This window comes from Cydia splendana, chromosome Z, assembly GCF_910591565.1.
Source record: "Cydia splendana chromosome Z, ilCydSple1.2, whole genome shotgun sequence".
NCBI lineage: Eukaryota > Metazoa > Arthropoda > Insecta > Lepidoptera > Tortricidae > Cydia > Cydia splendana.
Window position 1 is genome coordinate 47,477,481 of NC_085987.1, and position 25,101 is coordinate 47,502,581.

At 39.3% G+C, this 25,101-nt stretch overlaps 1 protein-coding gene across 2 annotated transcripts in view; it reads right to left on the reverse strand.

Annotated features, from left to right (window-relative positions):
• Positions 1 to 15,967, reverse strand: part of LOC134805374 (SET and MYND domain-containing protein 4-like) — a 33,906-nt gene extending 17,939 nt beyond the window's left edge. For both annotated transcript variants that reach the window (XR_010146271.1, XM_063778711.1), the window contains exons 1-8: positions 15,570 to 15,967; positions 12,044 to 12,302; positions 11,155 to 11,335; positions 10,028 to 10,172; positions 8,596 to 8,748; positions 6,004 to 6,135; positions 2,864 to 2,945; positions 1,751 to 1,870 (exon numbers count right to left, since the gene is read on the reverse strand). Coding sequence is in view for 1 of the 2 variants with exons in the window: in XM_063778711.1 (XP_063634781.1) it covers positions 1,751 to 1,870; positions 2,864 to 2,945; positions 6,004 to 6,135; positions 8,596 to 8,748; positions 10,028 to 10,172; positions 11,155 to 11,335; positions 12,044 to 12,302; positions 15,570 to 15,727 (1,230 nt within the window). In the remaining variant the exon portion in view is untranslated. The remainder of the gene's footprint in view (positions 1 to 1,750; positions 1,871 to 2,863; positions 2,946 to 6,003; positions 6,136 to 8,595; positions 8,749 to 10,027; positions 10,173 to 11,154; positions 11,336 to 12,043; positions 12,303 to 15,569) is intronic.
• Positions 15,968 to 25,101: the final 9,134 nt, after the last annotated feature.

Sequence of the window (25,101 nt, forward strand, 5' to 3'; positions counted from 1 at the left end):
TTGTCGAATAGTCGCACCTGTCGTCATCCCAACCCCACGCCCCCATGGCTTGACATGCAGCGCAGCCGCCATGCCGAGCCAGCGCGGCCGCCGACCGACCGCGCGCCGCGAGCCGAGCAGTATACAAGCCAGGGCGCGCCCGGACAAGGCGGCAACACAGAAGAGGAAGAAGACACGCACACACCACACCGGATGCCTACATAGGCACGACGCACACGCCAGCCTAAGCTGCCGGTCGCCTTCTCTGCGTCCCCGATGCCTGACCCCGCTCAAACGGTATCACCAGGCTAGGGGTCGCGGGATTGGATAAACGGCCGGTGGCGAAAAAGCTGGCCCGCAATAAACACACAGCCGTCCCCAAAAAGACGAGCGATCTACCACCCCACAAGGTGGGGCGCGACCAGATGCAGCCTCCGCAGCCGGAAGGCGGAAGAAGCCACTCACACCCTTTCAAAAGGGTACCAAAGGATGACACATGCATACAAGGCAGCCGGTACGTCAGCAACGCAGCCATCGCCGAGCACCCGAAGCGGAGCGGCCCGGAAGAATTCGTCGAGCGTCTCGCGCGGGTCACGCACGACCGCGCGGACAACTCCAGCCACGAACACCCGCGCGGAATCGCGCCACACTACACGCGACCACCGGACCCACACGGGACTCGGCATCTCCCCCGAGCCCTCCCACACAACACAGAAGAAGAAGACACGAACACACAACGCAACACCGGACGACGCCCACGCAGCCTAAGCTGCCGGGCGCCTTCTCTGCAGCCCCGAAACCTGGCCCCGCTCAAACGGTATCACCAGGCTAGGGATCGCGGGGTTAGATAACGGCCGGTAGTGACAAAGCTGACCCACACCAGACCCACAATCATTTTCACAACGACGATGACAGACCTCCCCACGCGATGGAGAGCGGCCTGCTACAGCCGTCGCAACCAGAAGGCAGACACAGCCTCTCATGCCTCCCTTAAAAAAGGTATCAAATCGAAAGACATCCAGTCCAGTCCACAAAACAGGCAGACGCTCTCACAGCCTTCCACCGCAAGGACAACCGCTCTCCCGGTCGAGCCGGCATATTTAATACACGTTAAGACACCCAGTATACTCCTTGCTGCCCCGGTCGTGCCGGCGTGTTTATATATAGGTAAATGACAGACAATCCAATATTACGGACTATGGTACCATCGGACTGATCTGATGCCATGGACACGGGAGGTGGCCATAGGAACTCTGTGATAAAACAACGCATTCTAGTTGGTTTGCACTTGCTAAAATAGTCTCGATGAGTATTAATTGACCGTTTATAGTACAGCCAGCGATAGAAGCTTGTATCATAAATAAAATATTTCTCAAAAAAATATTTTTGAAACATTACTTTTGTTGCTGATTGTACAGTCAAGGGGCTATTCATAAATAACGTAATTTCAAATTAGGGGGGGGGGGGGGTCTGGACATCGGATGACGGTAGCATAAAGTAGGAGGAAATGGGGTCATTTGAAGCATGATTTTTGGATGAATATAGGGGGGGGGGGGGTCAAAAATCGTCAAAAATCGATGACGTAATTTATGGACAGCCCCCAACAGCAGAAGTTGCTAAGCGGGCGAGGTGTTCAAAATTACCTCGACACGCTCTTATTATCTTAACAATAAAGTCACGTAAAGATCATTTTGAACACCTCGACGGCTTCGCAACTTCAGCTGCTGACTGTACTATCTAGTTTGAAATAATATAGGTACCTATGTCTTACCAACGCGTATTGTATGTAGTCTGTGTTGTTCATCTTGTCGAAATTGTTGAGTAGCCCAAACATCCTGTGGAAGGGATGCGTCTGGCGCGCATATAGCGGCACTTGTACATGCGCGTAGCCCTGAAAGATGATTGTTTTAATAAGTTCAATGTGGTGAAGACCGTCTGTTAGATCTAATAGACGGCGTCTATCAGGTAAGACCGTCTACAATCAGTTTGTAGAGTTAGACCAAGATAAGTCTGCAACGATTTTGATAGCACACGCAGTGCAATGTTATTTTAAACGTCAAACTTCTATTAAATGTTGACGCATAATAACGCTTGACTTGTCTTGATCTAACTCTATGGAGATTGTTTGAGTAGCTTTTATATTAGAGTCTGTTCGGAAAGAGACGAGTCGTGGAATGTATTGGGCCAAATACATACCACGAGTCACGACTCTTCTCTTTCCGCACAGACTCTAGTAGAAGGTATTTATAATCCCCGACGCAAAAAGAGAGGGGTTATGTGTCTCAACGTATGGGCCGATTTTGATGCGGTTTTTTTAAGTGCAGCAGTTTGAAGAGTAACAGCTCCTAATATGACATTGTGGCATAAAATGGATTATATTGGCATATAGCGTAGGTTTATTTTATTTTTAACCGATTTAAAACAAAAGGGGGGTTATCAATTAGACCGTTTTTTAGGGTTCCGTACCCAAAGGGTAAAAAGGGACCCTCGTACTTAGACTCCGCTGTCCGTCCGTCTGTCACCAGGCTGTATCTCACGAACCGTGTTCGAAAAACTCGCGCGGCTAGAAGATGTTGATGTCAACTTGAGCCAGTCTTCTCCGAGACCAAGGGGACAACGCCGTCCTCGAAACGTCGGAGGTAAATCTTAAAACTTAAATACGCGATTAAGTCCCGTTGTGTAGTTTGATAAAACTAAGCATTTACAATTATAAGTGCCCTTTGAAAAAGTGGAACAGCCGATGAAGACTTGAAGTCAATTTAACTTTTTTTTAAAGATTAACATTTTTAATATACATATGTAGTAAACGGCATAACCTTAAATAACATTATATAGTATAACTATGTTAGCTACATTGTAACGATTGTTAGAATAAATTGAATACCTGAAAAAGCTCCATAGCGGTCCGGGGGTTTTCTGAGGGGGGAAGTGGGGGGAAGCCGTCCTCCGCGCCTACCAGGAGCACCCTGCAATAGGGATAACACATGATCAATGGGGTTGGACCCGGTTGAAGTATATCACAGATGGCGCCAGCATAGCTTGCCCTGTCAATTAGGGGCTGTCCATAAATTACGTCATCGATTTTTGACGACTTTTGACCCCCCCCCCTTTAAAATCATCCAAAAATCATGCTTCGAATGACCCCGTTTCCTCCTACGTCATGCTACCATCATCCGATGTCCAGACCCCCCCCCCCCCCCCCACTAATTTGAAATGACGTAATTTATGAATAGCCCCTTATTAGAATTCTTGCTTTTTTAATGTAATTTTGTGCCTTGAATGCCAGCACTTTAAGCCAAATTTCATATCACTAAACTAGAGACTGGGGAAAGCTACGATGGCGCCATCTATGCAAAATTGCAAACCTCTGACAGTTGCCAACCCGATTTTATTGCATCATCTAGTAAAGTGGCTATAGTATCGTATATTTCAAAGCGGCTTGGGTATGGTGACAGATGTCATCTCAATACAATATACATGTAGATGACATCTGTCACCGTACCTCCTACTGCGTACTAGCTGTTTGAAAAATACCATGGTCTAATAAAACATGGTCTTCCATTCCCAGAGTGACACGCGATTACGTCACAATAACATTGCCACTTTATTTCAACATAACATGTTACATGGGTACATTATACCTATGGTTAATAAGTTAAATATTTCTTTATAATTTTATAATTTTCATTTATATGTATTTTAGCTTAAATTTTACAATAACACGTCATTTTTAATTACTCGTTAGCAATATCTTCCGATTCACGAAAGAAATTTCAGACTTTCGGGTAATTCTGTTTATACTACTGGCAACACAGGATAGCGCTGTGGACATTTGACAATTCGAATCTAGATAACTTCATGCCCTGACCGTCATCCTTGTCGAACGCGTGTTAATTGTTATTTCCTTCTCGCTCAGTGTCAGCAGTCGCAGTGTTTTCCAAACTTTTCACGTCGTAAGCTTGGTAATTAATGTGTAACTGTGAATTAGTTTTTTAAACGTTTGTCTTGTATAGATAAATAAAGTTTAATTTAATACATTAGATTTGTTTTATTTTACTATGTTTCTACATGAATAACTTAAAATTAATGCCGTTAAAATAATTTTCACCGTTGGTTAAAATTCTCCCACATTTCAAAGTTTGAGAACCTGTAAACAGCATGATGACGTAGGCGCGTGTCAGTTAGGTCATACGCGAATCTCGGAATGGAGTACCAGGCGGAGTATATTATTATACCATGAAAAATACCATATAAAATAAGGGATCGGACATTCGCAACGGTGGTTTACTTTAGTTATTTATCCATTGACAGGGGTCACCAATTAGTATCTTCAAGTTTTTTTAAAATAATATGACCTTGTCGGTCCGTTTCTACTTGATTTTATTGAATAAATTTAAAAAATATGTAGGTTGGCGGTCCGGATCCGGACCCCGGGCCGCCATTTGGTGACCCCTGCATTAACAATATTAATTGGTGGGCCAATTTTACCCTTTAGTAAATAAGGTGTCACTAACCTGAGAGGCTAATACAAACTTACATTGTAACAACAAAATGATATCCAAATGATGTCAGCCGCGCGAGCATTTCACTCGTACTTGTCCGCACATGTATCGGCGCGAGGGAGAAGCACAGCGGTGGTGGGTTAATTTAACCCGACAAGATACGGATGTCAGTGACCTGAGAGCTAAGTGATCACGACTGGTGCTGCCCTCATTTTGGCGGACTTTCTACGTTAAATCTTATGGAGTAAAATTAGTTCAAGCGGCTGCCGCTAGTACTAATGTCGGACATTCCATAAGATTACCTGTGTTTGTGACGATCAGCGCCACTTCCCCCTCCACCGACTTCGCACCTTCCCAATAGTGGGATTCTTGCGAAAGCATCTTATTATTGTATTAAAAATATTTCCCATGCAGTAGCTAAACGCAGCCGTCGGGCTCGGCTAAACTCTAAATCATAATTAGATTTCAAAAAATGTTGCCACTGCAATAATTTGTTTGTAAAATAGTTAATTCCTTTTTATAAATAAATACGCTAAGATAATTTATTTATTGGTAATTTTACGCCTACGATTTAAAAAAGTACTTTTATTTACATATTTTTACATAAATACAAGACGCGCTAGTAAAAAGTGGCAACATTGTCTTACTTTTTTTGGAATCTAGTTATGATTTAGAGTATAGTATTCGGATGCTTTTTTCTAAAGCTCCAATACCATCGCTCCACATATCTTGTATCGCGGCCAATCAGAGGCACCTATATTTAAAACCACTTTGTATTGTTCAAATTATGCAAAATCACTCTCATCAGCCTCCATACAATAACCACCACTTCTGCATTCAACCGTTTAGTCAAGAGACCCTTGTAAACCAGTACTTTGGAAAATTATATTCAGTTCACTAAGAATTGAAGGTTTTTATTTGAGTCGTCGAGATCCTGACCTGGCGGCTTAGCACGGTCGCGTTTTTATCCCTTGTCACCATGCCTGTCACGTTCTAACAAGTATGTAAGTGCGAAAGGGACGCGCATAGTGATAGTCGATAAAAATGGAACCGTGCTGAGCCCGCTGCACGGCGGCTGCAGGATAAAGATTGAAGACTGCACCAGAACACTATCGGATGTAGTGCGTCATTTTTAGGGTTCCGTACCCAAAGGGTAAAACGGGACCCTATTACTAAGACTCCGCTGTCCGTCCGTCCGTCCGTCTGTCACCAGGCTGTATCTCACCAACCGTGATAGCTAGACAGTTGAAATTTTCACAGATGATGTATTTCTGTTGCCGCTATAACAACAAATACTAAAAACAGAATAAAATAAAGATTTAAGTGGGGCTCCCATACGACACACGTAATTTTTGACCTAAGTTAAGCAACGTCGGGCGGGGTCAGTACTTGGATGGGTGACCGTTTTTTTTTTGCCGATTTTTTTTTGCCGTTTTTTGCATTATGGTACGGAACCCTTCGTGCGCGAGTCCAACTCGCACTTGCCCGGTTTTTACGCAGTAGTATACAGGCTGACACTGACCTGAGGGCTAAATGGGCGATGCCAATAGTGGGGTAGAGGTTGAACGTCGCCCCGGGGCACTCCCAGCGGTGGTGGGTCGCTGAGACCCGGCACTCCACGGAACAGTATATAGAGCGGGAACATGTGACACACCTGAAAAATGCAAGAATTCTATTAAATAAATAAATACATATTATTATAGGGACATTCTTACACAAAATCACAGATATATACACCAGCTATATGACGCAAATGCATCTACTTCGCGTGTCCGAACCCCGACCAAGCGTCGAGGTTGCCCGTCACTACTGACAGTCCACGCGCGTCAGTTGTTGCAGCCGGACGTCCGCGAAAACTTAAAAAATGCCTCGTTGTGTGATAATTAACTGCAACAGCCCAAAAATTGCGAGCACCCAAATGCAACGACATATTTCCTATCACAACTAAGTAATTTTAAAATTATATTATTCTTAAATTCATTATAAAACTATTTTTTTAAGTATTCCAAGATGTGATTCCAATAATATACCTGAGTAAATTTAGATTAACGTTACAAAACTATATTTACATTACATGCCGCGTTTGCTTTGAGCGTTTAAGCTGACGCCGTGTACTGTCGCGCATCGCTTCGACTTCGTGGTACAGGCCATTTATCATTCGTCTGTCAAATTTGGCGACTATTAGTGTTGTTCATTCTACAACATAATATATATCAATAATCGATTTTAATCGATATCGGACAGACGAATGATATTAACTATTAAAAAAACAATTTAGTAGTTATTGATAAAAACAAATTCATGTCCTAATTTTACACGGTGCCTTTGAAATGTCTATACGTCCAAAATGTTTATAAATTTCTATCATGTTAAAACTTTCATTATTTTAGTTTGTGGGTGGTCTAGCACCCACAACACAAGCCTTATTAAGCCAACACAAACCACTTGGAGGTAATCGTGCCCCTCGAATGGATAAAATTGTTAATACCTTTATATTCGTATTTATAACATGTTATAGTTTTTACACAATTTTGACAATCTTATCTCAGGTAGCAGAACTTGTCAACCTGCTTCAGCTGGTCCTCGCCGAGTCTAAAAACCAGTGTCTGTTGACTGAGCACGTCCAGCAACATCACTTCAGTCTTCTTGGAACTGATCTTGAGCCCAAATCTGCGGTAAGACTCTTCGAAACTGGACACGAGCTGTTGCATGCCGTCTGGGGACTCAGTCACAAAGCACAAGTCGTCTGCATAGATGATCTCTGTGATCACTGCGTATTAGACTTTTGTGCGTGCTTTGAATCTGGCCAGGTTGAAAATGTTGCCGTCAGTGCGATAGCGGACGCGAACACCTTCGGAGCATGTCGATAAGACTTCTCGGACTACGACTGAAAAATACAACGCGCACAGAGTGGGTGCTAGGACGCAACCTTGCTTCACCCCGCACGTAACAGATTGTTCGTCGTCGATAGCCACGCAGCACTCCATGTCGTCGTGTAGGAGTCTCACTAGTCTTACAAACTTCTCCGTACATCCAAGCTTGCTCAGAACTGTATTGCGTATGTTCAAATGAATAAAAGTGCACAAAAATCGAGAATTTACTGTTTTATACAATATTATTTGCTTTATTAAAGAAAATAAAAAATAGACATATACCTCCATGACTATGGGACTAGGCAGAGTCGTTTAAGATTATTATTTTGAAACTCGGTTAGTTAGCTTTATAGATAAATAATAAAACACCTAATAACGTTCTGTATTCAAATGATTACATAAGTATTAGAAAGCCTTTCGGTAGACGATTAGACCGGCTGTGCACGAGCGGTCGCGCGGTGAGTTCGCCCGTGCGTGGCCGGCCTTAACGGTACTTCCGTTCGATAATTTAAATCACATCTGATTTGGCTTAGTTTTTTTAGTGCATCTTTATGAGACACACAGAGCCGCGACTAAAAAGCGTTTGTATAAAAAGGCGGCCTCACTTATGAACAGGGCGTACAGTCAGCAGCAGAAGTAGCTACGCGGGCCTAGTGCTCGAAATGATCTACACACGGACTCCTATGTCAAGAGAATAAGGTTCCGTGTAGATCATTCTGAACGTATCATCATCATCATTCTGCTTAGCTACATTTGCTGCGGACTGTACAAAAAATATAGCTAAATACTTCCTACAACAATTGTTTTCAATAGAGCAATTAATAAGTTTTTTTCCAAAAAAAATCCGCTTCGAAGGTACGCCATTTTGTTTATATGGCTTTATCATACCGTGTGAAGGTACAGAACCCTCCATTATGCGTGGCCGGCACGCACTTGGCCGTTTCGTAGTTGAATACTCCCGGGCGTAGAGACATGCGAGTGGGTCAAAATTATTTTTTGTCCCCAAAATGATCTCAAAAACTTTCAGCATGCTCCAATGGGATTGGCAACTCTCAAAGGTTTGCCCCTTTTTCTATGAGATTTGGCTTAAAGAGCTGGCATCCAGCGTATTAAAAAAACAAAAATTTGACACAATTCTAGGGATTGACGGGGCAAGCTATGATGGCGCCATCTGCTAAAAACTTCCACCGGCCAACCCCATTATGTGCATACTGAAAGTTTCTGCAGGTACTCGTACTCACGGCACAGGGTTGGTGCCCGCGCCCCCGCAGCCCTCGCAAACGGGCTCCGGCGAGGGCAGCGCCACCCACGCGTAGGGCTCCTCCGAGAACAGCGCGTCGCCTCGACGTGTTGGCGCGGTCGTGACCACGTGCCGCCCTACTGTTTCGTTTTGCCTGAAATGGAAGTATTAAAATGTATTTTTCACCTCAGCAGCTCGAACAAGAGTACTTTGCTTCTTAAAAACAGTGAGCAAAATTGTTTGTCTATCTTAAGAAAACATGAGTGCAGGTATTAAGTGATGAAAAAGGATTACATTTTTCAAGTTGTCTAATAGGTATGTTCTCACTGCTCAGGTGAAAATTTTTGTGTACTACACAAGATCAAAGTTATTTACATCTCGTGCGCTTTTGAGTCCCTTACTACGCTCAAGATTCTAAATTAGATTCTCTCTATTATAGAATCTTTCGCTTGCACGGGACTCAAAATAAGCACTCGAAGAAATATCAAACTTTGATCTCTTGTTGTACAAATAACTATTAATTTAATATCAAATTTGTATATTATAGTAAAAATAGAACATTCTATTAAAGCTCAATAATACGTCGGGAACGGTTTTTACAATACATATGCACCTACTTTACCGCCCTAGCGCCACTTGCACCATCCCACTAACCCGGGGTTAACCAGTTAACCCGTTAACCCAGTGTCAAATTGTACTGGTAACCATGGTAAGTGCAGGTTTAACCGGTTAACTCCGGGTTAGTGGAATGGTGCAAGTGGCCCGAGGGCGGGGTAAAAGACGATACGTGCCAATGTAAAAAAATTAAAAACCATATGTACTGTAAAACGTTGTACAATACACGTGCGACTACTTTTCGCACTTGTATCGTAATGTTCGCTTCTAGCCTCCTGAGTCCCCCTTGTCAATATTGCAGTTTTGAATTTGGAACCTTCTTATACCGGGTGTGGCCTGTAATATGAGCAAAAAATTAAACTGTAGGCTGTACAGTACTCCTCATACTGACCAACATTTGCTCAGCGACGTTTAAAAATAACTTGTGGTTTGATTTTTAATACACTTTAAAGTTTATTCTAAGACGCAATGTATTGCGAATTTTGTTATGCTTAAAGCGTGACAAGCAACGTCAATCACAATTATATGGCGTGGCGATGGCGTCCATTGAAGATAATATTTATTTTGTATGAATAATAGTCTAACTTCATAATTTTTAAAAGTTGTTGAACAAGTGTCACCGTTTGAGGAGTACAATCTATGTTTTAATTCTTTGCTCGTGTTACAGGCCACACCCGGTATTCAGTTTTTAATTGAAAATTCCATTTGGATTAAATCCTTTATAAAGACCTCAGGGACTCAGAAGGATATGGTACTTCTAATAATCACGTGTTGAATTCAATAAGTACAATCAAAATAAAAGTACACAAAAGCAGTACCTTAACTCTATAGCATTAGATGCGGACACAAAGTTGGGGTTCTCGCCCATATGCAGCTCGGGCAAAGGGCCCTCGTTCTGCACTTCCGCTTCTTGTTGGGCGGCCATCTTGTTTTCCATTATTTTCACGAGTCGCTCGAATTCCGCTGTAAAAGCGAAGTAATTATAGTGAATTTTTTAAATGGGGAACTGAGGGCACCCACCAGATCCCCTGCTGCTGCCACAAAATGAACATCCCTAACTTTATAAATATACTTACCTACATTGACTTTTACAGATTTTGGAGAAAAAAAATTAACGACTAAGTCAATCACTTTTGAGCCAATTATTTTTTGGATGCCAAATACTATCATTGAGTAATCAATCAATCAAAGCATTTTTTTACCTTTTTCCCCTTATTTATTTACCTTACAAACTAACATATATACTATAATAAACATCTTAAATACAAAAAAAAATCATTTACAGTACATATGGTCCTATTCTCCCGCACTAGTGCGTAAAATAGCACTTTTCGTGCGTATGTCAAAAGTTTAAAGGGCCATAATGTACTGTAAAACGTTGTACGATACACGTGCGAATAGGTAATTCGCAACTCGTGTCGATTTAAAACACTTTTTTTTCCGCACTTTTTTTCCTCTTTTCCGCACTTGTATCGTAAATAACTATTTCGTCACACAGTTTTCTGTTGTTGTTTTGTGTTGTTGTTTGAGATTTAGAATGATGACTTTCTACGATTCTTTGGTTTGGCCGCTCCATAGAGGTACAATAATATACAGATGAAATGAGGGCAGTGCCAGATGACAGAACAGATGCACTTATGCAACCTTCAGTAGGAGAAGCAGAGATAACGCTATTACTGTTTGTCTTTGTCACAGACTCACATTTTTTATTCCCCACCGTAAATTTAGTATGGTTTATGGTGGGCAACAAATAACCCGACCAATCATTTTGACGCATTGCGTATGTTCGCACGCGTATAGCACATCTATATAATACTAGGTCTATGGAATGTGGTCTGAGCGGACTCAGTAACTGAATGACTTTGACTAGACTCTGACGCTCAAAAGACGCTAGTGTGAGGTGACCATTAGCATCTAAGAGTCACTTTAAAAAGATAATGCTGACCAGTACTAGCCGGGGACAGTCTAAGCTCCGCCGCATGGGCCCTGGCCTCGTCCAGCGCCGCCAAGGCTTTGGTCCGGGCCCGGAGCTCCGCGTGGCAGTCCGCGCGCCGGAGCAGCAGCTTGTGACGCTGCTCGCGCGGGTACCCGTGCGACAGGGCTAGGGATATGTCGGAGAGGCATTCCTGGAAGATAATACTAGTTTAATGATACATTTAAGAGCGAGGAAATTGGGTCTCATTATGGGTTGATATGAATGCAATCTTTCTGCTAAGTTTGTGGAAAGAGAGTCTATGCATATTTATTATATGTACATGGTGTAACATGAGGAAACCGAATAATTTTAACCATGCATTTCTGAGGTCAAAAGAAGGAAAAAAATTAATATGAGTTTAGGTCAATTTCGCCAAAAAAAAATTTTTTTTTGTTTGGTTTTTTCACATTTTTGAATGTATTTGTACATAAAAAAATAAATGTTATTGGTAAACTTGTCACTTTAAATTGATTTTTACATATTTTTTCGTAACACCTACTTTTTGCAAAGTGTTACTTGTCACTTTTTGACATCTATCAATAAGGATATTTAGACTACATCCCATAGCAGCAACATCACCATCAAAAAGGCCTTTTATACTATGTAACAATAAAACCTTGTTTTTTTTTTATTTATTAATATTATCTCTGAAACTAGGCGAATTTCAAAAAAGTTTTTAGGACATTTTTGTCTCTAAATATGATTAGGAATATGCTGTTAAAATTATTCAGTATCCTCATGTTACACTGTGTATATTATAACAAGTTCATTTCAAGTCAAAAACTGAGTGAAGTTCTATAGGTATTAACTATAACGACATTACGTAGGTAAGATAAGTAACTGATTTGATTCCCATTACCTTAAACTTCTTCATCCTGAGCAGCGCTGCAGACCTATTAGCCAGAGCGAGAGGGAACATATCTCCATCCTGTGTCGCATACAGCACACTCTTGTTATAGCACTCGTAGCTGTCCAGCAGCAGACTGGCTCTGAACTTCTCGTTGCCCCGCTGCCGCCACAGCAGGGACACGGAGTCACATTTGAGGGCAGTGTCCGAGTCACTGGTCTTACAGGCGTACGTTGAGCGCATTTGGCTGAGCCAGTGGAGCAGGATTTTTCTGTTGATTAAAATATAAGGATAATGTTGTACTCGTAATGATATAATTTACAAAATTCACTCGTCACTATTTAAAGAACATACAACAAAACTATAAATTTGCATTAGCTCTAAATATAAATTTCACTAAAACTTGTATCATGGGAATTTAGTAATTCTACATACTTTAGATTTGTAATAAGTTTTAGTGTAATTCTGATAATAAAAAAAATGAATAGGCAAAGTTGGGGACAGAGGTGGAAAAGTTAGGGTATTTTAGAATTCATATTCTATTATGGTGAAACCTACCAACTATAGTCCAATACTGCAAATATGTTCCACAAGTTCAAAAGCAAATTAAATGTCAATACCAATGTTGCCTTTGGTTTATTCCGAGTTTTTTCTTCCATTTATAAACATATCTTGCTTTAGCACTACAAAAGACACACCTGAACAAAACAAAACCGAGCAAGTGCGAATCGGACTCGCGCACGAAGGGTTCCGTACTATAATGCAAAAAACGGCAAAAAAAAAACGGTCACCCATCCAAGTACTGACCCCGCCCGACGTTGCTTAACTTTGGTCAAAAATCACGTTTGTTGTATGGGAGCCCCACTTAAATCTTTATTTTATTCTGTTTTTAGTATTTGTTGTTATAGCGGCAACAGAAATACATCATCTGTGAAAATTTCAACTGTCTAGCTATCACGGTTCGTGAGATACAGCCTGGTGACAGACGGACGGACGGACGGATGGACCGACAGCGGAGTCTTAGTAATAGGGTCCCGTTTTACCCTTTGGGTATGGAACCCTAAAAATTAAGTTAATTTTGGACCATAGTTGGGAGCTTAGGACTATAGTTGGGAGGTTTTACGGTACAGTAAAACAATTTTTCCGCAGCTAACTAATTGTGAATTCAATAAATATCAATTTCTGAGTAAAATATTTTTTTTAAATATACATATTACTTTTGGGCAATATAGGGCACAAACGGTGAAGTTTCCACGGTTTCCCTCCGTTGCCAACAGTTGTTTTCAATGAATTGCAACATTGATAGCAGGGCTTGGCTATTAGTTATTAAAAATATTTTTTCTTCGGATGTGTACATGTTTGTCACCGTGCCACATCCAAGTCACATCTAAACTTGACAAACTTCACTTGGTTTTCCTCTACTTATACAGTTAGTAGCATAACTGAGTCAATGTGCATCACTTTGACATGCTTCTTTCATTATTTCAGATGGTTTACAACACTGATAAACTGACCTGAACCATTATGTTATTGCAGATAAAAATAATAATTTTATCCATTAGATACTATTTATTTAGTACTGAATCAGTTTTGCACCAATGTTGTTAAATGAAGATTAGTCTGAAAAATAAAAGGTGATATGTGTTTGTGTCGGTGTCAGCAATCTATCCATATGTGAAACTGATTCCTATTAATTGCATTCACAATCTTGATTTTTTCAGTTTTGCACCAGACTATACATCGCCAGTAACTAAATACAAAAATAAGCCTGATAGAATGCCTAAGAAAAAAATTTTGTAATGCGAAAAATAAGTTACGTCCAATTTTACAGTTTTCAGTATGAAATCAAGAAAAATGTATTAGACGGAATAATAAAATAATAATAAATATTCTTTATTCGCTTAAAATATGGTACAATGAGTTGGTAAGGGTAACATATATCTGTGCTTATACATATTTTGCTAGTTTAGCATCCAAATGTACACTTAAAACTAAACTTAACTAAATACCTATTTAACTACTCAATAACAGGTCATCTGTAGTGTAAAACATCTTAGTTTTTAGCCAACGATAAAGTTGTGCTTTAAATGAATTAAGAGGGAGATCCTTAACATTATCAGAAAGAGCATTAAATATTCGTATACACATATAATAACTACTTTTCATGAAAAGGGAAGTATTTGGAACAAAATCAATTACAAGTCTGTTTGGGTTCCTTGTGTTTCTATGATATACATCTTTAGCTTTTTTGAACAGATGTGGGTATTTTTTTACAAAAACAGCTGCTTCAAAAATATACATACATGGTAATGTCAGAATGTCATGCTTTGCAAATAATGGCCTACATGATTCCCGTTGGGGCATCCCACACATTGCCCTTAAACATTTATTTTGTGCTATGAAAGCTTAGCCGCGTCACTGGAATTGCCCCATACAAGCCCTAGCCGCGTCACTGGAATTGCCCCATACAAGAAGTCCATATCTTAACTGAGACGCAACATATCCGTGATATGCCATCAGTACTGTGTTCCAACCAGATATGTTGCGAAGTTGTTTCAGAACATATGCAAATTTTAAGAGCTTTTCACACACTGCGTCTATATGGTTTTTCCAACTACAATTAATGTCTAAGGTGATTCCTAAGAATGTTATAGTATCAGCAAAAAGAATAGATAGTATAGAGGGGTCCTGTCATTGTAAATTTCGTAGTCACTGTAAATTTACTGCCATCTATCGACACACGACTAAAACAAAATGAAAACGTATAAAGTTATCAAAAAATGTATATATATGGATAAATGATTTTATTATTTTTATATCATTTTGAACCATGTTCTTTCACTGATATCTATGTGTTAAAATTGTTAAATATGAAACGGTGTTGTCACGCCATCTAGCCGAGGATAGGCTAAAGGTGTGTGCGGCATCTATTTGAGAATGACTTTTACTTGAATTCCGAGGCACGTTTTTTCCTTAGACTTTATTCGTCTTATACGAAGTTACATATGTCTTTGGTATCAGGCATCTAATAACTTTCCATTGTTTCTTACACTACGGAATGGAATAAATTGGGTTTTATTAAGATTAATAGATAAATTATTGAATTCAAGCCATTCGATTATAGATTGTATAGTATTATTAATGTCATTATTCATGCATATAGTATTATGCATGGCACTAGAATTGATATGTGATCTGCAAAAAGCGTACATTGATGTCTAGTTGTATCTGGTAGGTCATTGATATATAGCAGAAGAAGAAAATCATTTGTAATAAAGTTATGTAGTGGCACTTAAGAATTAAGTAGATATTCTACGTATAGCTTTTTCAGGCAAATATGTTTGTCATCATATTATTTACATTTTACTGAGGTACTGATATTGACTCAGTTATGCTACTAACTGTAGTTAAAACCAAAGAAAACTCATAAGAATTATAATATCAGATTACGACGAGTCTAAAAGAGAGGTTACTGTGAAACCTTAAACGAAAATCTCGCGTTATTTCTACTTGTTTACAGAATTATTTATAAACTAACCCCACTCCTTCATTCTTCAAGAAGTAGTTCATCGTGTCCACTTCGCAGTCACACGTTCTGTCTATCTTCTTTTCTTCAGAAGACAACAGAAGGAGAAGGATTTCCCACTGTTTCGATACATCCTTCGGTATTTCCATACTACTGTTCGTTCCACTCATTTTGTACAAATTAGGCACTATTACTGGATCTATACTTAGCGAACACTATTTTCTCACTATATTGTTGGTTTGATATTGCATATTTTACATACAATTCTTAAGCTAACAGTTTGAAATATTCAATAATTCAAGTGTTATTATTTGTCGATCTACTGTGTAACACTACCTATTTACATAGGCGTTGCTTATGCGAAAACTTTAAGCTAAAACGTACCTACTTATTTTGGTCGGGTTTATTGATTTGACACAAAGAACTGCGTTTCGCTACTCGCAAGGTGCGGTGCACTTAAAATGTAAAGATCATCGACATGGCATACAGAAGGCCTAACGCGGAAATAAATAAATATAACTAGATGGTCAAGCAAATCTTGTCAGTAGAAAAAGGCGCGAAATTCAAATTTTTATGAGACGATATCCCATCGCGCCTACATTTTTCAAATTTGCCGCCTTTTTCTACTGACAAGATCTGCTTGACCAAGTGGGGACATCTTACACAGATCAACCTAGCCCCAAACTAAGCAAAGCTTGTACTATGGCTGCTAGGCGACGATATACATACTTATATAAAGTTGGTCAAGCAGATCTTGTCAGTAGAAAAAGACGGCAAATTTGAAAAATGTAGGCGCGAAGGGACTTCGTCTCATAGAAAATTTGAATTTCGCGCCTTTTTCTACTGACAAGATTTGCTTGACTGTCTATAGATAAATACATACTTATATACATAGAAAACACCCATGACTCAGGAACAAATATTAGTGTTCATCACACAAATAAATGCCATTACTGCATGTGCATGGAATTCGAACCCAGGACCATCGGCTTCGCAGGCAGGGTCACTACCCACTAGGCCAGACCGGTCGTCAATATTTTGTTATCTACCTCTCTATCGCACGAATGCAGAAGAGATGATGTGTATTTCTATACTGTCTAGATGATTATTTCCATATAATGTTCTTCTGTATTTATTTATATTATATATTATGGTTTCCATGGAGTTGTTTAGCGGAATAAAGCCAAGTTTCCGTATGGTTTATTTCTTATATGTATCAATTTATTCCGCTAAACTAAAATAACTATGTTGGTCAAGCAGATCTTGTCAGTAGAAAAAGGCGGCAAATTTGAAAAATGTAAGAGCGAAGGGTTATTGTCTCATAGAAAATTTGAATTTCGCGCCTTTTTCTACTGACAAGATTTGCTTGACCATCATAAAAATATGACCAACGAAAATAAAACTTTATCTTGTTATCTCCGCCCCGAGCGATTCGACGGAGAACCAACCAAGTGCCACCGCGTCTGATTTAAAAATGGGCCCATTGGTATTTTACATTCAATAACTTTCTATCTGAAGAATGCACCGCTGACACAACGGACTCCGTTAAGCTGAAGCTCCTGGTAGATCATCTCTCTCCTACAATATTTTCTTATATACGTGCAAGCAAAACGTACGACGAAGCCATCAGCACTGTAAAGAAAATATATGTAAAACCGAAAAACGAAGTCCTTGCCAGACACCTGCTAGCTACGCGAAAACAACGATCAGACGAGACCGTCCAAGAGTATGTTCAAGCTCTGAAACTTCTTGCCCAAGAATGTAATTTTAAGCAAGTGACTGCACAGACGAACACCAAAACGAGTCCATGCGTGGAGCATTCATCGCTGGCATTAGTTTGCAGAAAATAAAGGAGAGACTCTTAGAATAATTAAACCTGAGCTTAGACGAAGCGGTCAATTTGGCAATTTCTCTCGAAGATGCTGGAATAAACTCCCAAGCATTCAGCAATACTCCTAATACACCACTAAATCTTAATGCCTTACCCGAATCTGAAAACACGGAGAATGTAGTGGCTTCTACGTCTGCCCCTCATCAAAACTCATAAATAAAAAACGAGGCCGCTGCCGCTGTCAGGTGCCCTCTGCCTCTGGTGTTGCATTATATTGCAGCTTACCATCAAAATATTCCCGATTCGTCTGTCCATTTGCTCGTTTGCCTCATATCATTGAAAAGTCCCTAGTTGCTAAACTCAACCACATTACCAGTCCATTTACTTGACCATCAATCCTTATCGTCGTCGTGTAAACAATGATTACTAACACGAATGGAACCTACCTTATCCGACTCGGTGCCACTTTAGAACTATCTTTATTCAAAACCATTAACCCTTATCAGGTTTGCTAACCTAATCTACCTTTAAAGAGAAAGCGCTACTTCTGTATTTAACTACTGTATTTAGATCCCACAATGTTTAAAAACTGCATGCTTGGGGATCGAGAGTTGATGGTTCCTGTGGATGCGCTGAGGATAATACTTTCATGCATGCATACCTTTACCATATAGTGGACAAAGCTACTATGACCATCAGAAAATAATGTTTGCTTTTAGATATTCAACTCTATTCCATTACAATAGCGTAGTTAAAGGATGCATAATATTAATTGGGTAGTAATTCTCCTGCCAAGACTTTTTTCAATTGACATTCGAATATAAACTCTAACAGTTCTGTTATAGGATTGGTGTGAGGTGCAAAAGTATATTTGCCATATTTTCAAAATGGTTGACGGATTGTCATGGAATCCTTTTACGATTATGGTAGTGTTATCAGTATGTATTGGTGGTAATCATATGTGGGTGAGTTTCTACGATAGGTATACGTAGGTGTCGTAGGTATAAGGTTAGGGTGGTATAATATGTTAGTCCTTGTAGGGCTCATAACCCTGCAGAAACGTATCACTTTCTGCACACTTTTTAGAACAACAATTACCCTCTTTCAGAACATAAGAAATGAAAAATCAATATAGATATATAAGATATAGGTAGGTACTACCAATGTTGGTAAATATTTATCCAGGAGTCGACTCATTTATTTATTTAGACTTTATTCTACTTAGGTACTAAAGACTTTGAGTCTTCTGTAAAAATAAACTGCACCTACTGTCTGTACCTAGTATTTTTAGAGAATATGTTATTTTTTCTATAGAACTTAATAGCATGTATTTAATATACTTATATAACACCGTTTTAAGAAATACAAATGGGAGAGTTAAATAGGGTAGGTACATAATTGTATAATCGACAGGCTTGGGGACTTATTTACTTAGATAATACCAAATAATACCTTTTAAAATTGTTGACCGAGTCTTTCTTCGGAGGCTCAAACCTTTTTGGGTTGCATTATAATATTTATAATTTTTGACAAGCCTCAGTAAAAGACTAGACTCGTGACTCAAAAGAAACAGAGGCTTTTTGAGCGCGAAACGAGTTTAGTTCTTCAAAGGACTCGAGTTTCTATCAACAGTAGGTGGGTATGGGTATAGTAGGTGTTTATGTTAATTGTTGTTATCTCGTTTTTTTAATTTTTTCCTTTCTATCAATATTCTAAGAGCAAAGATACTGGTTCAAATCAGCGTTGGACCCTTCATTCGCAAAGACGCGGCAGCGGCAGTACCTATCGCGAACCACGTTCGACGTGTTGCCTCTCTGTTGCACTTGCAGATTCGTACGTAAGTGTGACAGTGAGGCAACACGTCGAACGCGGCAGGAGCGGCAGGTAGAGAAAGTCCGGCGCGCCCCACTGCCCCGCTTGCTGCCTCGTAACTTGTAATAAAATGTAAACACGTAAACGTAAACGTGAGCTTTTGCTAAATTATCATTCATTTCATTCATTTGTTTATTTATTTGTATCCACGAATACACCTTTAGACAGTACAATATACATAGGCACATAATACATGAATCCCTATGGTGTGTGGTATAAGATAAAATTGACATTATAGTCATGTCAACATATTAAGATTAAAAGGAATATTTAACGTTTGCTTATAAATAGCCTAGGACACTTGCTCGTTCCAGTGTTATTAGTGCTACTTGCACCATCCCACTAACCCGGGGGTTAAACCGTTAATCCAGTGTATTTTATTTTAAGTTATGTAACTTATGTAAGCGCACACAATAGGCACAAACGAGTGTTTTATTCGCCAACAAACTGTTCCGCAGTTTGGCGAAATTTTAAGGCTGTAAATTAGTTAATTGTGTATGTTAGAACTATATAAATTAAAAAAAAAATGTACTGGTAACCATATACGGTAACTCCAGGTTTTACCGGTTAACCCCGGGTAGTGAATGGTGCTAGTGGCCCACAGGGTTAAACTGTAGGTTCCAGGGCTAGCCAACTAACTCGGATTTACCCGTTTATACAGTACCTATACAGCTTAACCTTGTAAAAACGGTTAAACTGTAGGTAGGGAACGTACAAGTGGCCCTCAGGAAACAATAATAACATTACAAACAAACACAACATCAGATTAATATGTAGAAAGATGGTTTTGAAATATTTCATCAATCATGAGTCAACCTGTGACAGTCCGGAAGCTTATTTTCGGCGCTTTACTATATTACCCGTACCATATATATGAGTCACTGACAGTGTCAATACTGACATATACGCTAACGTCTACGTAACTTTCTATATATCTCGCTCGCACTAATATGCGAGTACGAGCGAGATACATAGAAAGTACCTAAGTTACGTTCACGATAGCGTTAGTATGTCAGTGCCAAACTGTTGGTAGCCACACTTCAGACTCAAAAGTCGAAAAAAGAGTCGAATTGAGGAAGTAAACAGATGTCCTAATTTGTTTTACTTTAGTTACATTGTTTTGTACACAGAAATGAGTGAAATAACTACAGTTTTATTTTATAGAGCGTTTCTAATAATGGAAACCAATCGAATTACACCATTTCATCGCTTAGGGCTTTGGCACCGCCATTTTATTTCCGACTGCCATACAAACAAGGGGCCTACGGCGAACTTAGAAAATATAAATTTGGTTAATACCTGCCTTTAGGTATATGGCTTTTGTATGAATATATCGACCTATTTGTTGTCGATTTGTTTTTCTTTACATTTCGATAAAATTTGATGTAAGTAGGTATAGTAGAGTTCACCATTCTGTATAGCATATAAGCGCAATTTCACCGTATGTCTTAAAGAATCTACCTGAGTAACGAAAACAAATGGAATTTTCGTAATTCAACGTTAATTTTACGTACTTATATTTTTTGGGACAATTTGTTATTTCGTATATATTCCACCCAAAATGTGCTTTTCAATCCAACCTAACTTAATCAAAATTTTAAAGGAAAAAATCGACAGCAAAATAAAAATCGGCACGTAGCTGTTTTTCAAGGTTAGCAATATTTGGTATAAAAGGAACTTTTGAGCAAGTTTACTGTAATAGTTGATTGTTAACCAAGGGATGAAAGGCAATGATGCCATTCACCCGAGTTAAACACTACTTTTCATTTCGAATACAAGGAAAGTAAAATATATGTGACCTACTTTAAGAATAAAAACGGACACAGAAAGACGGACATGGTGAAACGAATTGTTCCTATATAATACTTAAACTCTCGCGTTTTGTACACCTATTTAATTACACACAACGGCTAAACACTTAAAAACAATGAAATTATATCGCGGTTTGTATAATTAAATAATTGTTCCTAGTTGACTACCTACAGCACCCTAAAAAGTGTCCCACAATTTCCAACATTTTTCGTTCCTCCCATTTCGTTACAGTCATACAAAGTCTATGAAAAACGGTAACAGAATGGATAGGTACTTATAAAAACCTTGGGTTTTGATGTCCTAGGTGTCTTATCCTTGTAAGACCCACCATACAAAATTTTCCAATTTTTAATTTGAACCTTGCAAATAGGAACGAATTTTGTTTGTTTTCAAAAGTGTTGAAACAAAATAAATGCTACTTTATTTGGTTTATGCAATTTGATTGAAACGGAGTGTAACTAACATTGTGGTGTACTTTGGGCCTAGATATATCATCTAGTGTTTAAGTTTATAACTTGTATAGCTGCCTTTTTCGCGACGATCGTTAACAAGACTTAATTTCATACTTTTGATCGCAAATCTGTGCTGCTTTCTACGTGAATCGATCTGTCGCGCCCGCGCCGCGGGTTGCTTGTGCAACTGAAGCCCTCTTAATTTTGCTTTTTTTTAATTTTGAGGGCTTGAGGAGTTACTTTCAAACATTTTATGGTTACCTCATCATAAAAAAAAACAAAGCTATGATGTCATAATATGAAAAATATGAAAATAGGTATAGTCGGATCAAGCTAAGGGTAACATTCTATTTCTAACCGCAGCTGCATTACTGTCAATTTTACTATGGAAATTGACAATGACAGCGACGCGTTCAGTACCGGTAGTGCAGCTGCGGTTAGAAATGGAATGCTACCATAACACTGCATACTTACATTTGCATTGACAAAGTGTGGCTATGTCATCATTAATACCAAATTTCAATGAAAAAACGGATGTTTATGATTACACTCCCTCACATTGTTCTATTCGTCGGCGCAAAATTAGCTCAGGGCCGATACAGACGGACTGCAACCCGACTGCAATTTGTATGAGAACTGCACCCCAACTGCAACGTCGGCGTGCAGTTCATACAAATTGCAGTCGGTTTGCAGTCCTGTACCGGCCCTGCGGCCGGGTCGAAAAGTGCACGGGTAGAGACCACGGACTAGCAAGCGCAGCGTAGGACGTCCACCCACAAGATGGACAGACGACCTTGTTAAGGTCGCCGGAAGACGCTGGATGCGGGTCGCTTCCAACCGGCACGTATGGAGGTCCAAGGTGGAGGCCTATGGTCAGCAGTGGACGTCTTATGGCTGAGATGATGATGATGATGATGACCGGCCCTTAGACTCTGTCATCGCATACTTTTCACTATGGGCGGGAGTTCCCGACTCAAATGCCTACATTAATATCTGGGAGATCGAGCTTTGCTCGGAAACATATAAAAACCTAGCTAGATCGATTTTTCGACCCCGAAAACCCCTATATAGCAAATTTTATCGAAATCGTTAGAGCCGTTTCTGATATCCCCGAAATATATATATATATAAACAAGCATTAGATAGTTATGGTAGTTTATATGTAAGGTTTGTAATTGAAAATGATTGTAAAGGGTTGCATGTACGACCACAGATAAGATAATGCCTTGAATTTTGAAAACCCTAAATAGCCGAAAGGGATAGTACCATACATAAGAAAGGGACAGCGTGATTCGTCCCTGAATCGCCGTCAAACTTCGGTTTTGTAGGAAGTTTGTTACCTGTACGGTATAGTATTTACTATTAATATTATTCTGTGACTGAACATTTATCAATGTGTAAAAATAATAAGTTTTTGGCAAAAATTTCATTTTTGGTACAAGCTTTTATCGCTGACTGTACTTTTCTTACGACAGACAACTAATACTCATCGAGACAAGTCTAAAAACCCCTAACACAATTAGGTTGCGTTGTTTCATCACAGAATTCCTATGGCCACCTCCTGTCTCCATCATCAGATCAGCTCGATGATACCATAATATTGGATTGTCATCCGATTTATACATGCATGCAAAATTTCAGCTCAATCGGAAACCGGGAAGTGGATAAAATTTAACTTGCAAGATTTGATTATATAGTTAGTTACATACAGCCCATACAGGTCGACCTAATAAAAGCTTGTTAAAAAGGCGCCGGCATGAAGTACACACTTATCCCACGTCCAGACTCCCCATTACTGATTTTACCTAATTTTGTTCAATTTTATTTAATTTGTATAGTAGAAAAAGTATTTTAAGCAATAGGTAATCAAATATACCTTTTCAAATCTCGTACCTTACATTAGGCCACAAGTACGGTCAGTATTCGATTGCAAAGCTTTTTTTTCATATGACAATTTGTATAAAATACCAACTATTATATATTTTTATATTTCTCTGCCCACTGGGGCTTCAAACAGTACCCATAAAGGATGACTCACGCTAGACCGGGCCGTGCCCGGGCTGAGGCGTCCGACATGTCATTTTCTATGACGGCTGATCGGTGGTCAGTTGGTCACGTGGTGCTTTCCATAGAAAACGAAGCACCGGAATCTCTGGCCCGGCTCCGGCCCGGTCTAGCGTGAGTCATACTTAACGATTCGTGCACCTCACGGATTCGAACCCGTGCCCCAGTGACCCAGTACGCCGCATCGCGTATTCGGCGCGCGATCGAACGTGCGCATATGTAGTGACACATGCGTGTTGCCCTATAAACGCTTACCTATTTGGGTGTGTTAATCCGTAATAGGCGGCAGACTATAATTGAAATAATTTATTTGACATTAATACTTAAGAGGGGGCGTAAAGCCAAGATATTAAAAATAACTGTCACCTGCGGTATTTCCGGACCGATACGAGCTGCAAACAGCCTTCAAACCTTCAAGAAAACGTAGTTATAGTTACGCTCACATTATAAGGGGCTACTCGATGTGTTCATCGATTTATGACAAGGTTTGAATTGTATCAATTAATAAATTTAAGAATTACGTAAAGAACTTATTTCTAAAGCTTATTACACCACACAAGACTACACGAATGATAAAACAACGTGGGATTAATTTTATTGTGATTCGAAATGATTAATTATTTATAAGTTAATATTTGATTAAAGATGAGGAAATGGATATTTCAATGTATGAACCTAATTCTTTGTTATGTTTTATTGACATTTAGATTTTATTCTGGAAACATTCTAGACTAGTATTTTTTATAAAAAAAATTATATTTGGCGATCTTTTTGTGAAATTCTTAGTATTAAATTTGATCTGTATAATAATCCAATATTACTATGGAATAATATTAACATCAATAAATTGCTCTGATAATTAGCTTAAGATAATATAATTATTATTATGTAAAACGTTCATAAGAGCTTGTTACTACATGAATAAAGTATAATTTGACTTTGACTTTGTATCTCCTACTTGTGCACTTCTGATAGAATTATGGGAAAACGGCTATCGGTTCTTCAATCTTTTATCTCTGTTTTTGTCTACCGGATTTTGAAAGAGATGAATACTCATTTTTTATGACTTTTCTAAACATTGACTAAAGAAACGCTTAAAATGAAATTATAAACTTTACATGTCATAAGGGTAGTTAATACTTATAATTAGGTTGATTTCAATTGAATTACAATTCATTAATAGGCCAGTCAAATTAGATTTTTTCCAGGAATTAATTCCCAGCAAGTTGGAAATCGTCTTAATACCTTCATTTGGTTGTAAATTAGTGAAATCCGAGTTTGCTCCATTCCAGGAGTTGTGGACATTTTTAAGCGGTTTTTGATAATGTTAAGGTAACCTCGATAACAGCTTTATTTTGCCACAATAACTTCTATGTCTGGTCATCCCAAATGCCATGCAGCGCAGTACCTTGGTCGGACTCAAAATAAAATGGCCCAATAATCGGCGAGGTGCGCATAGGCCCTTACGTTGCGAGCTCTCGGGGCTGCGCGCGCGCACCTGCCACTGGCCGCC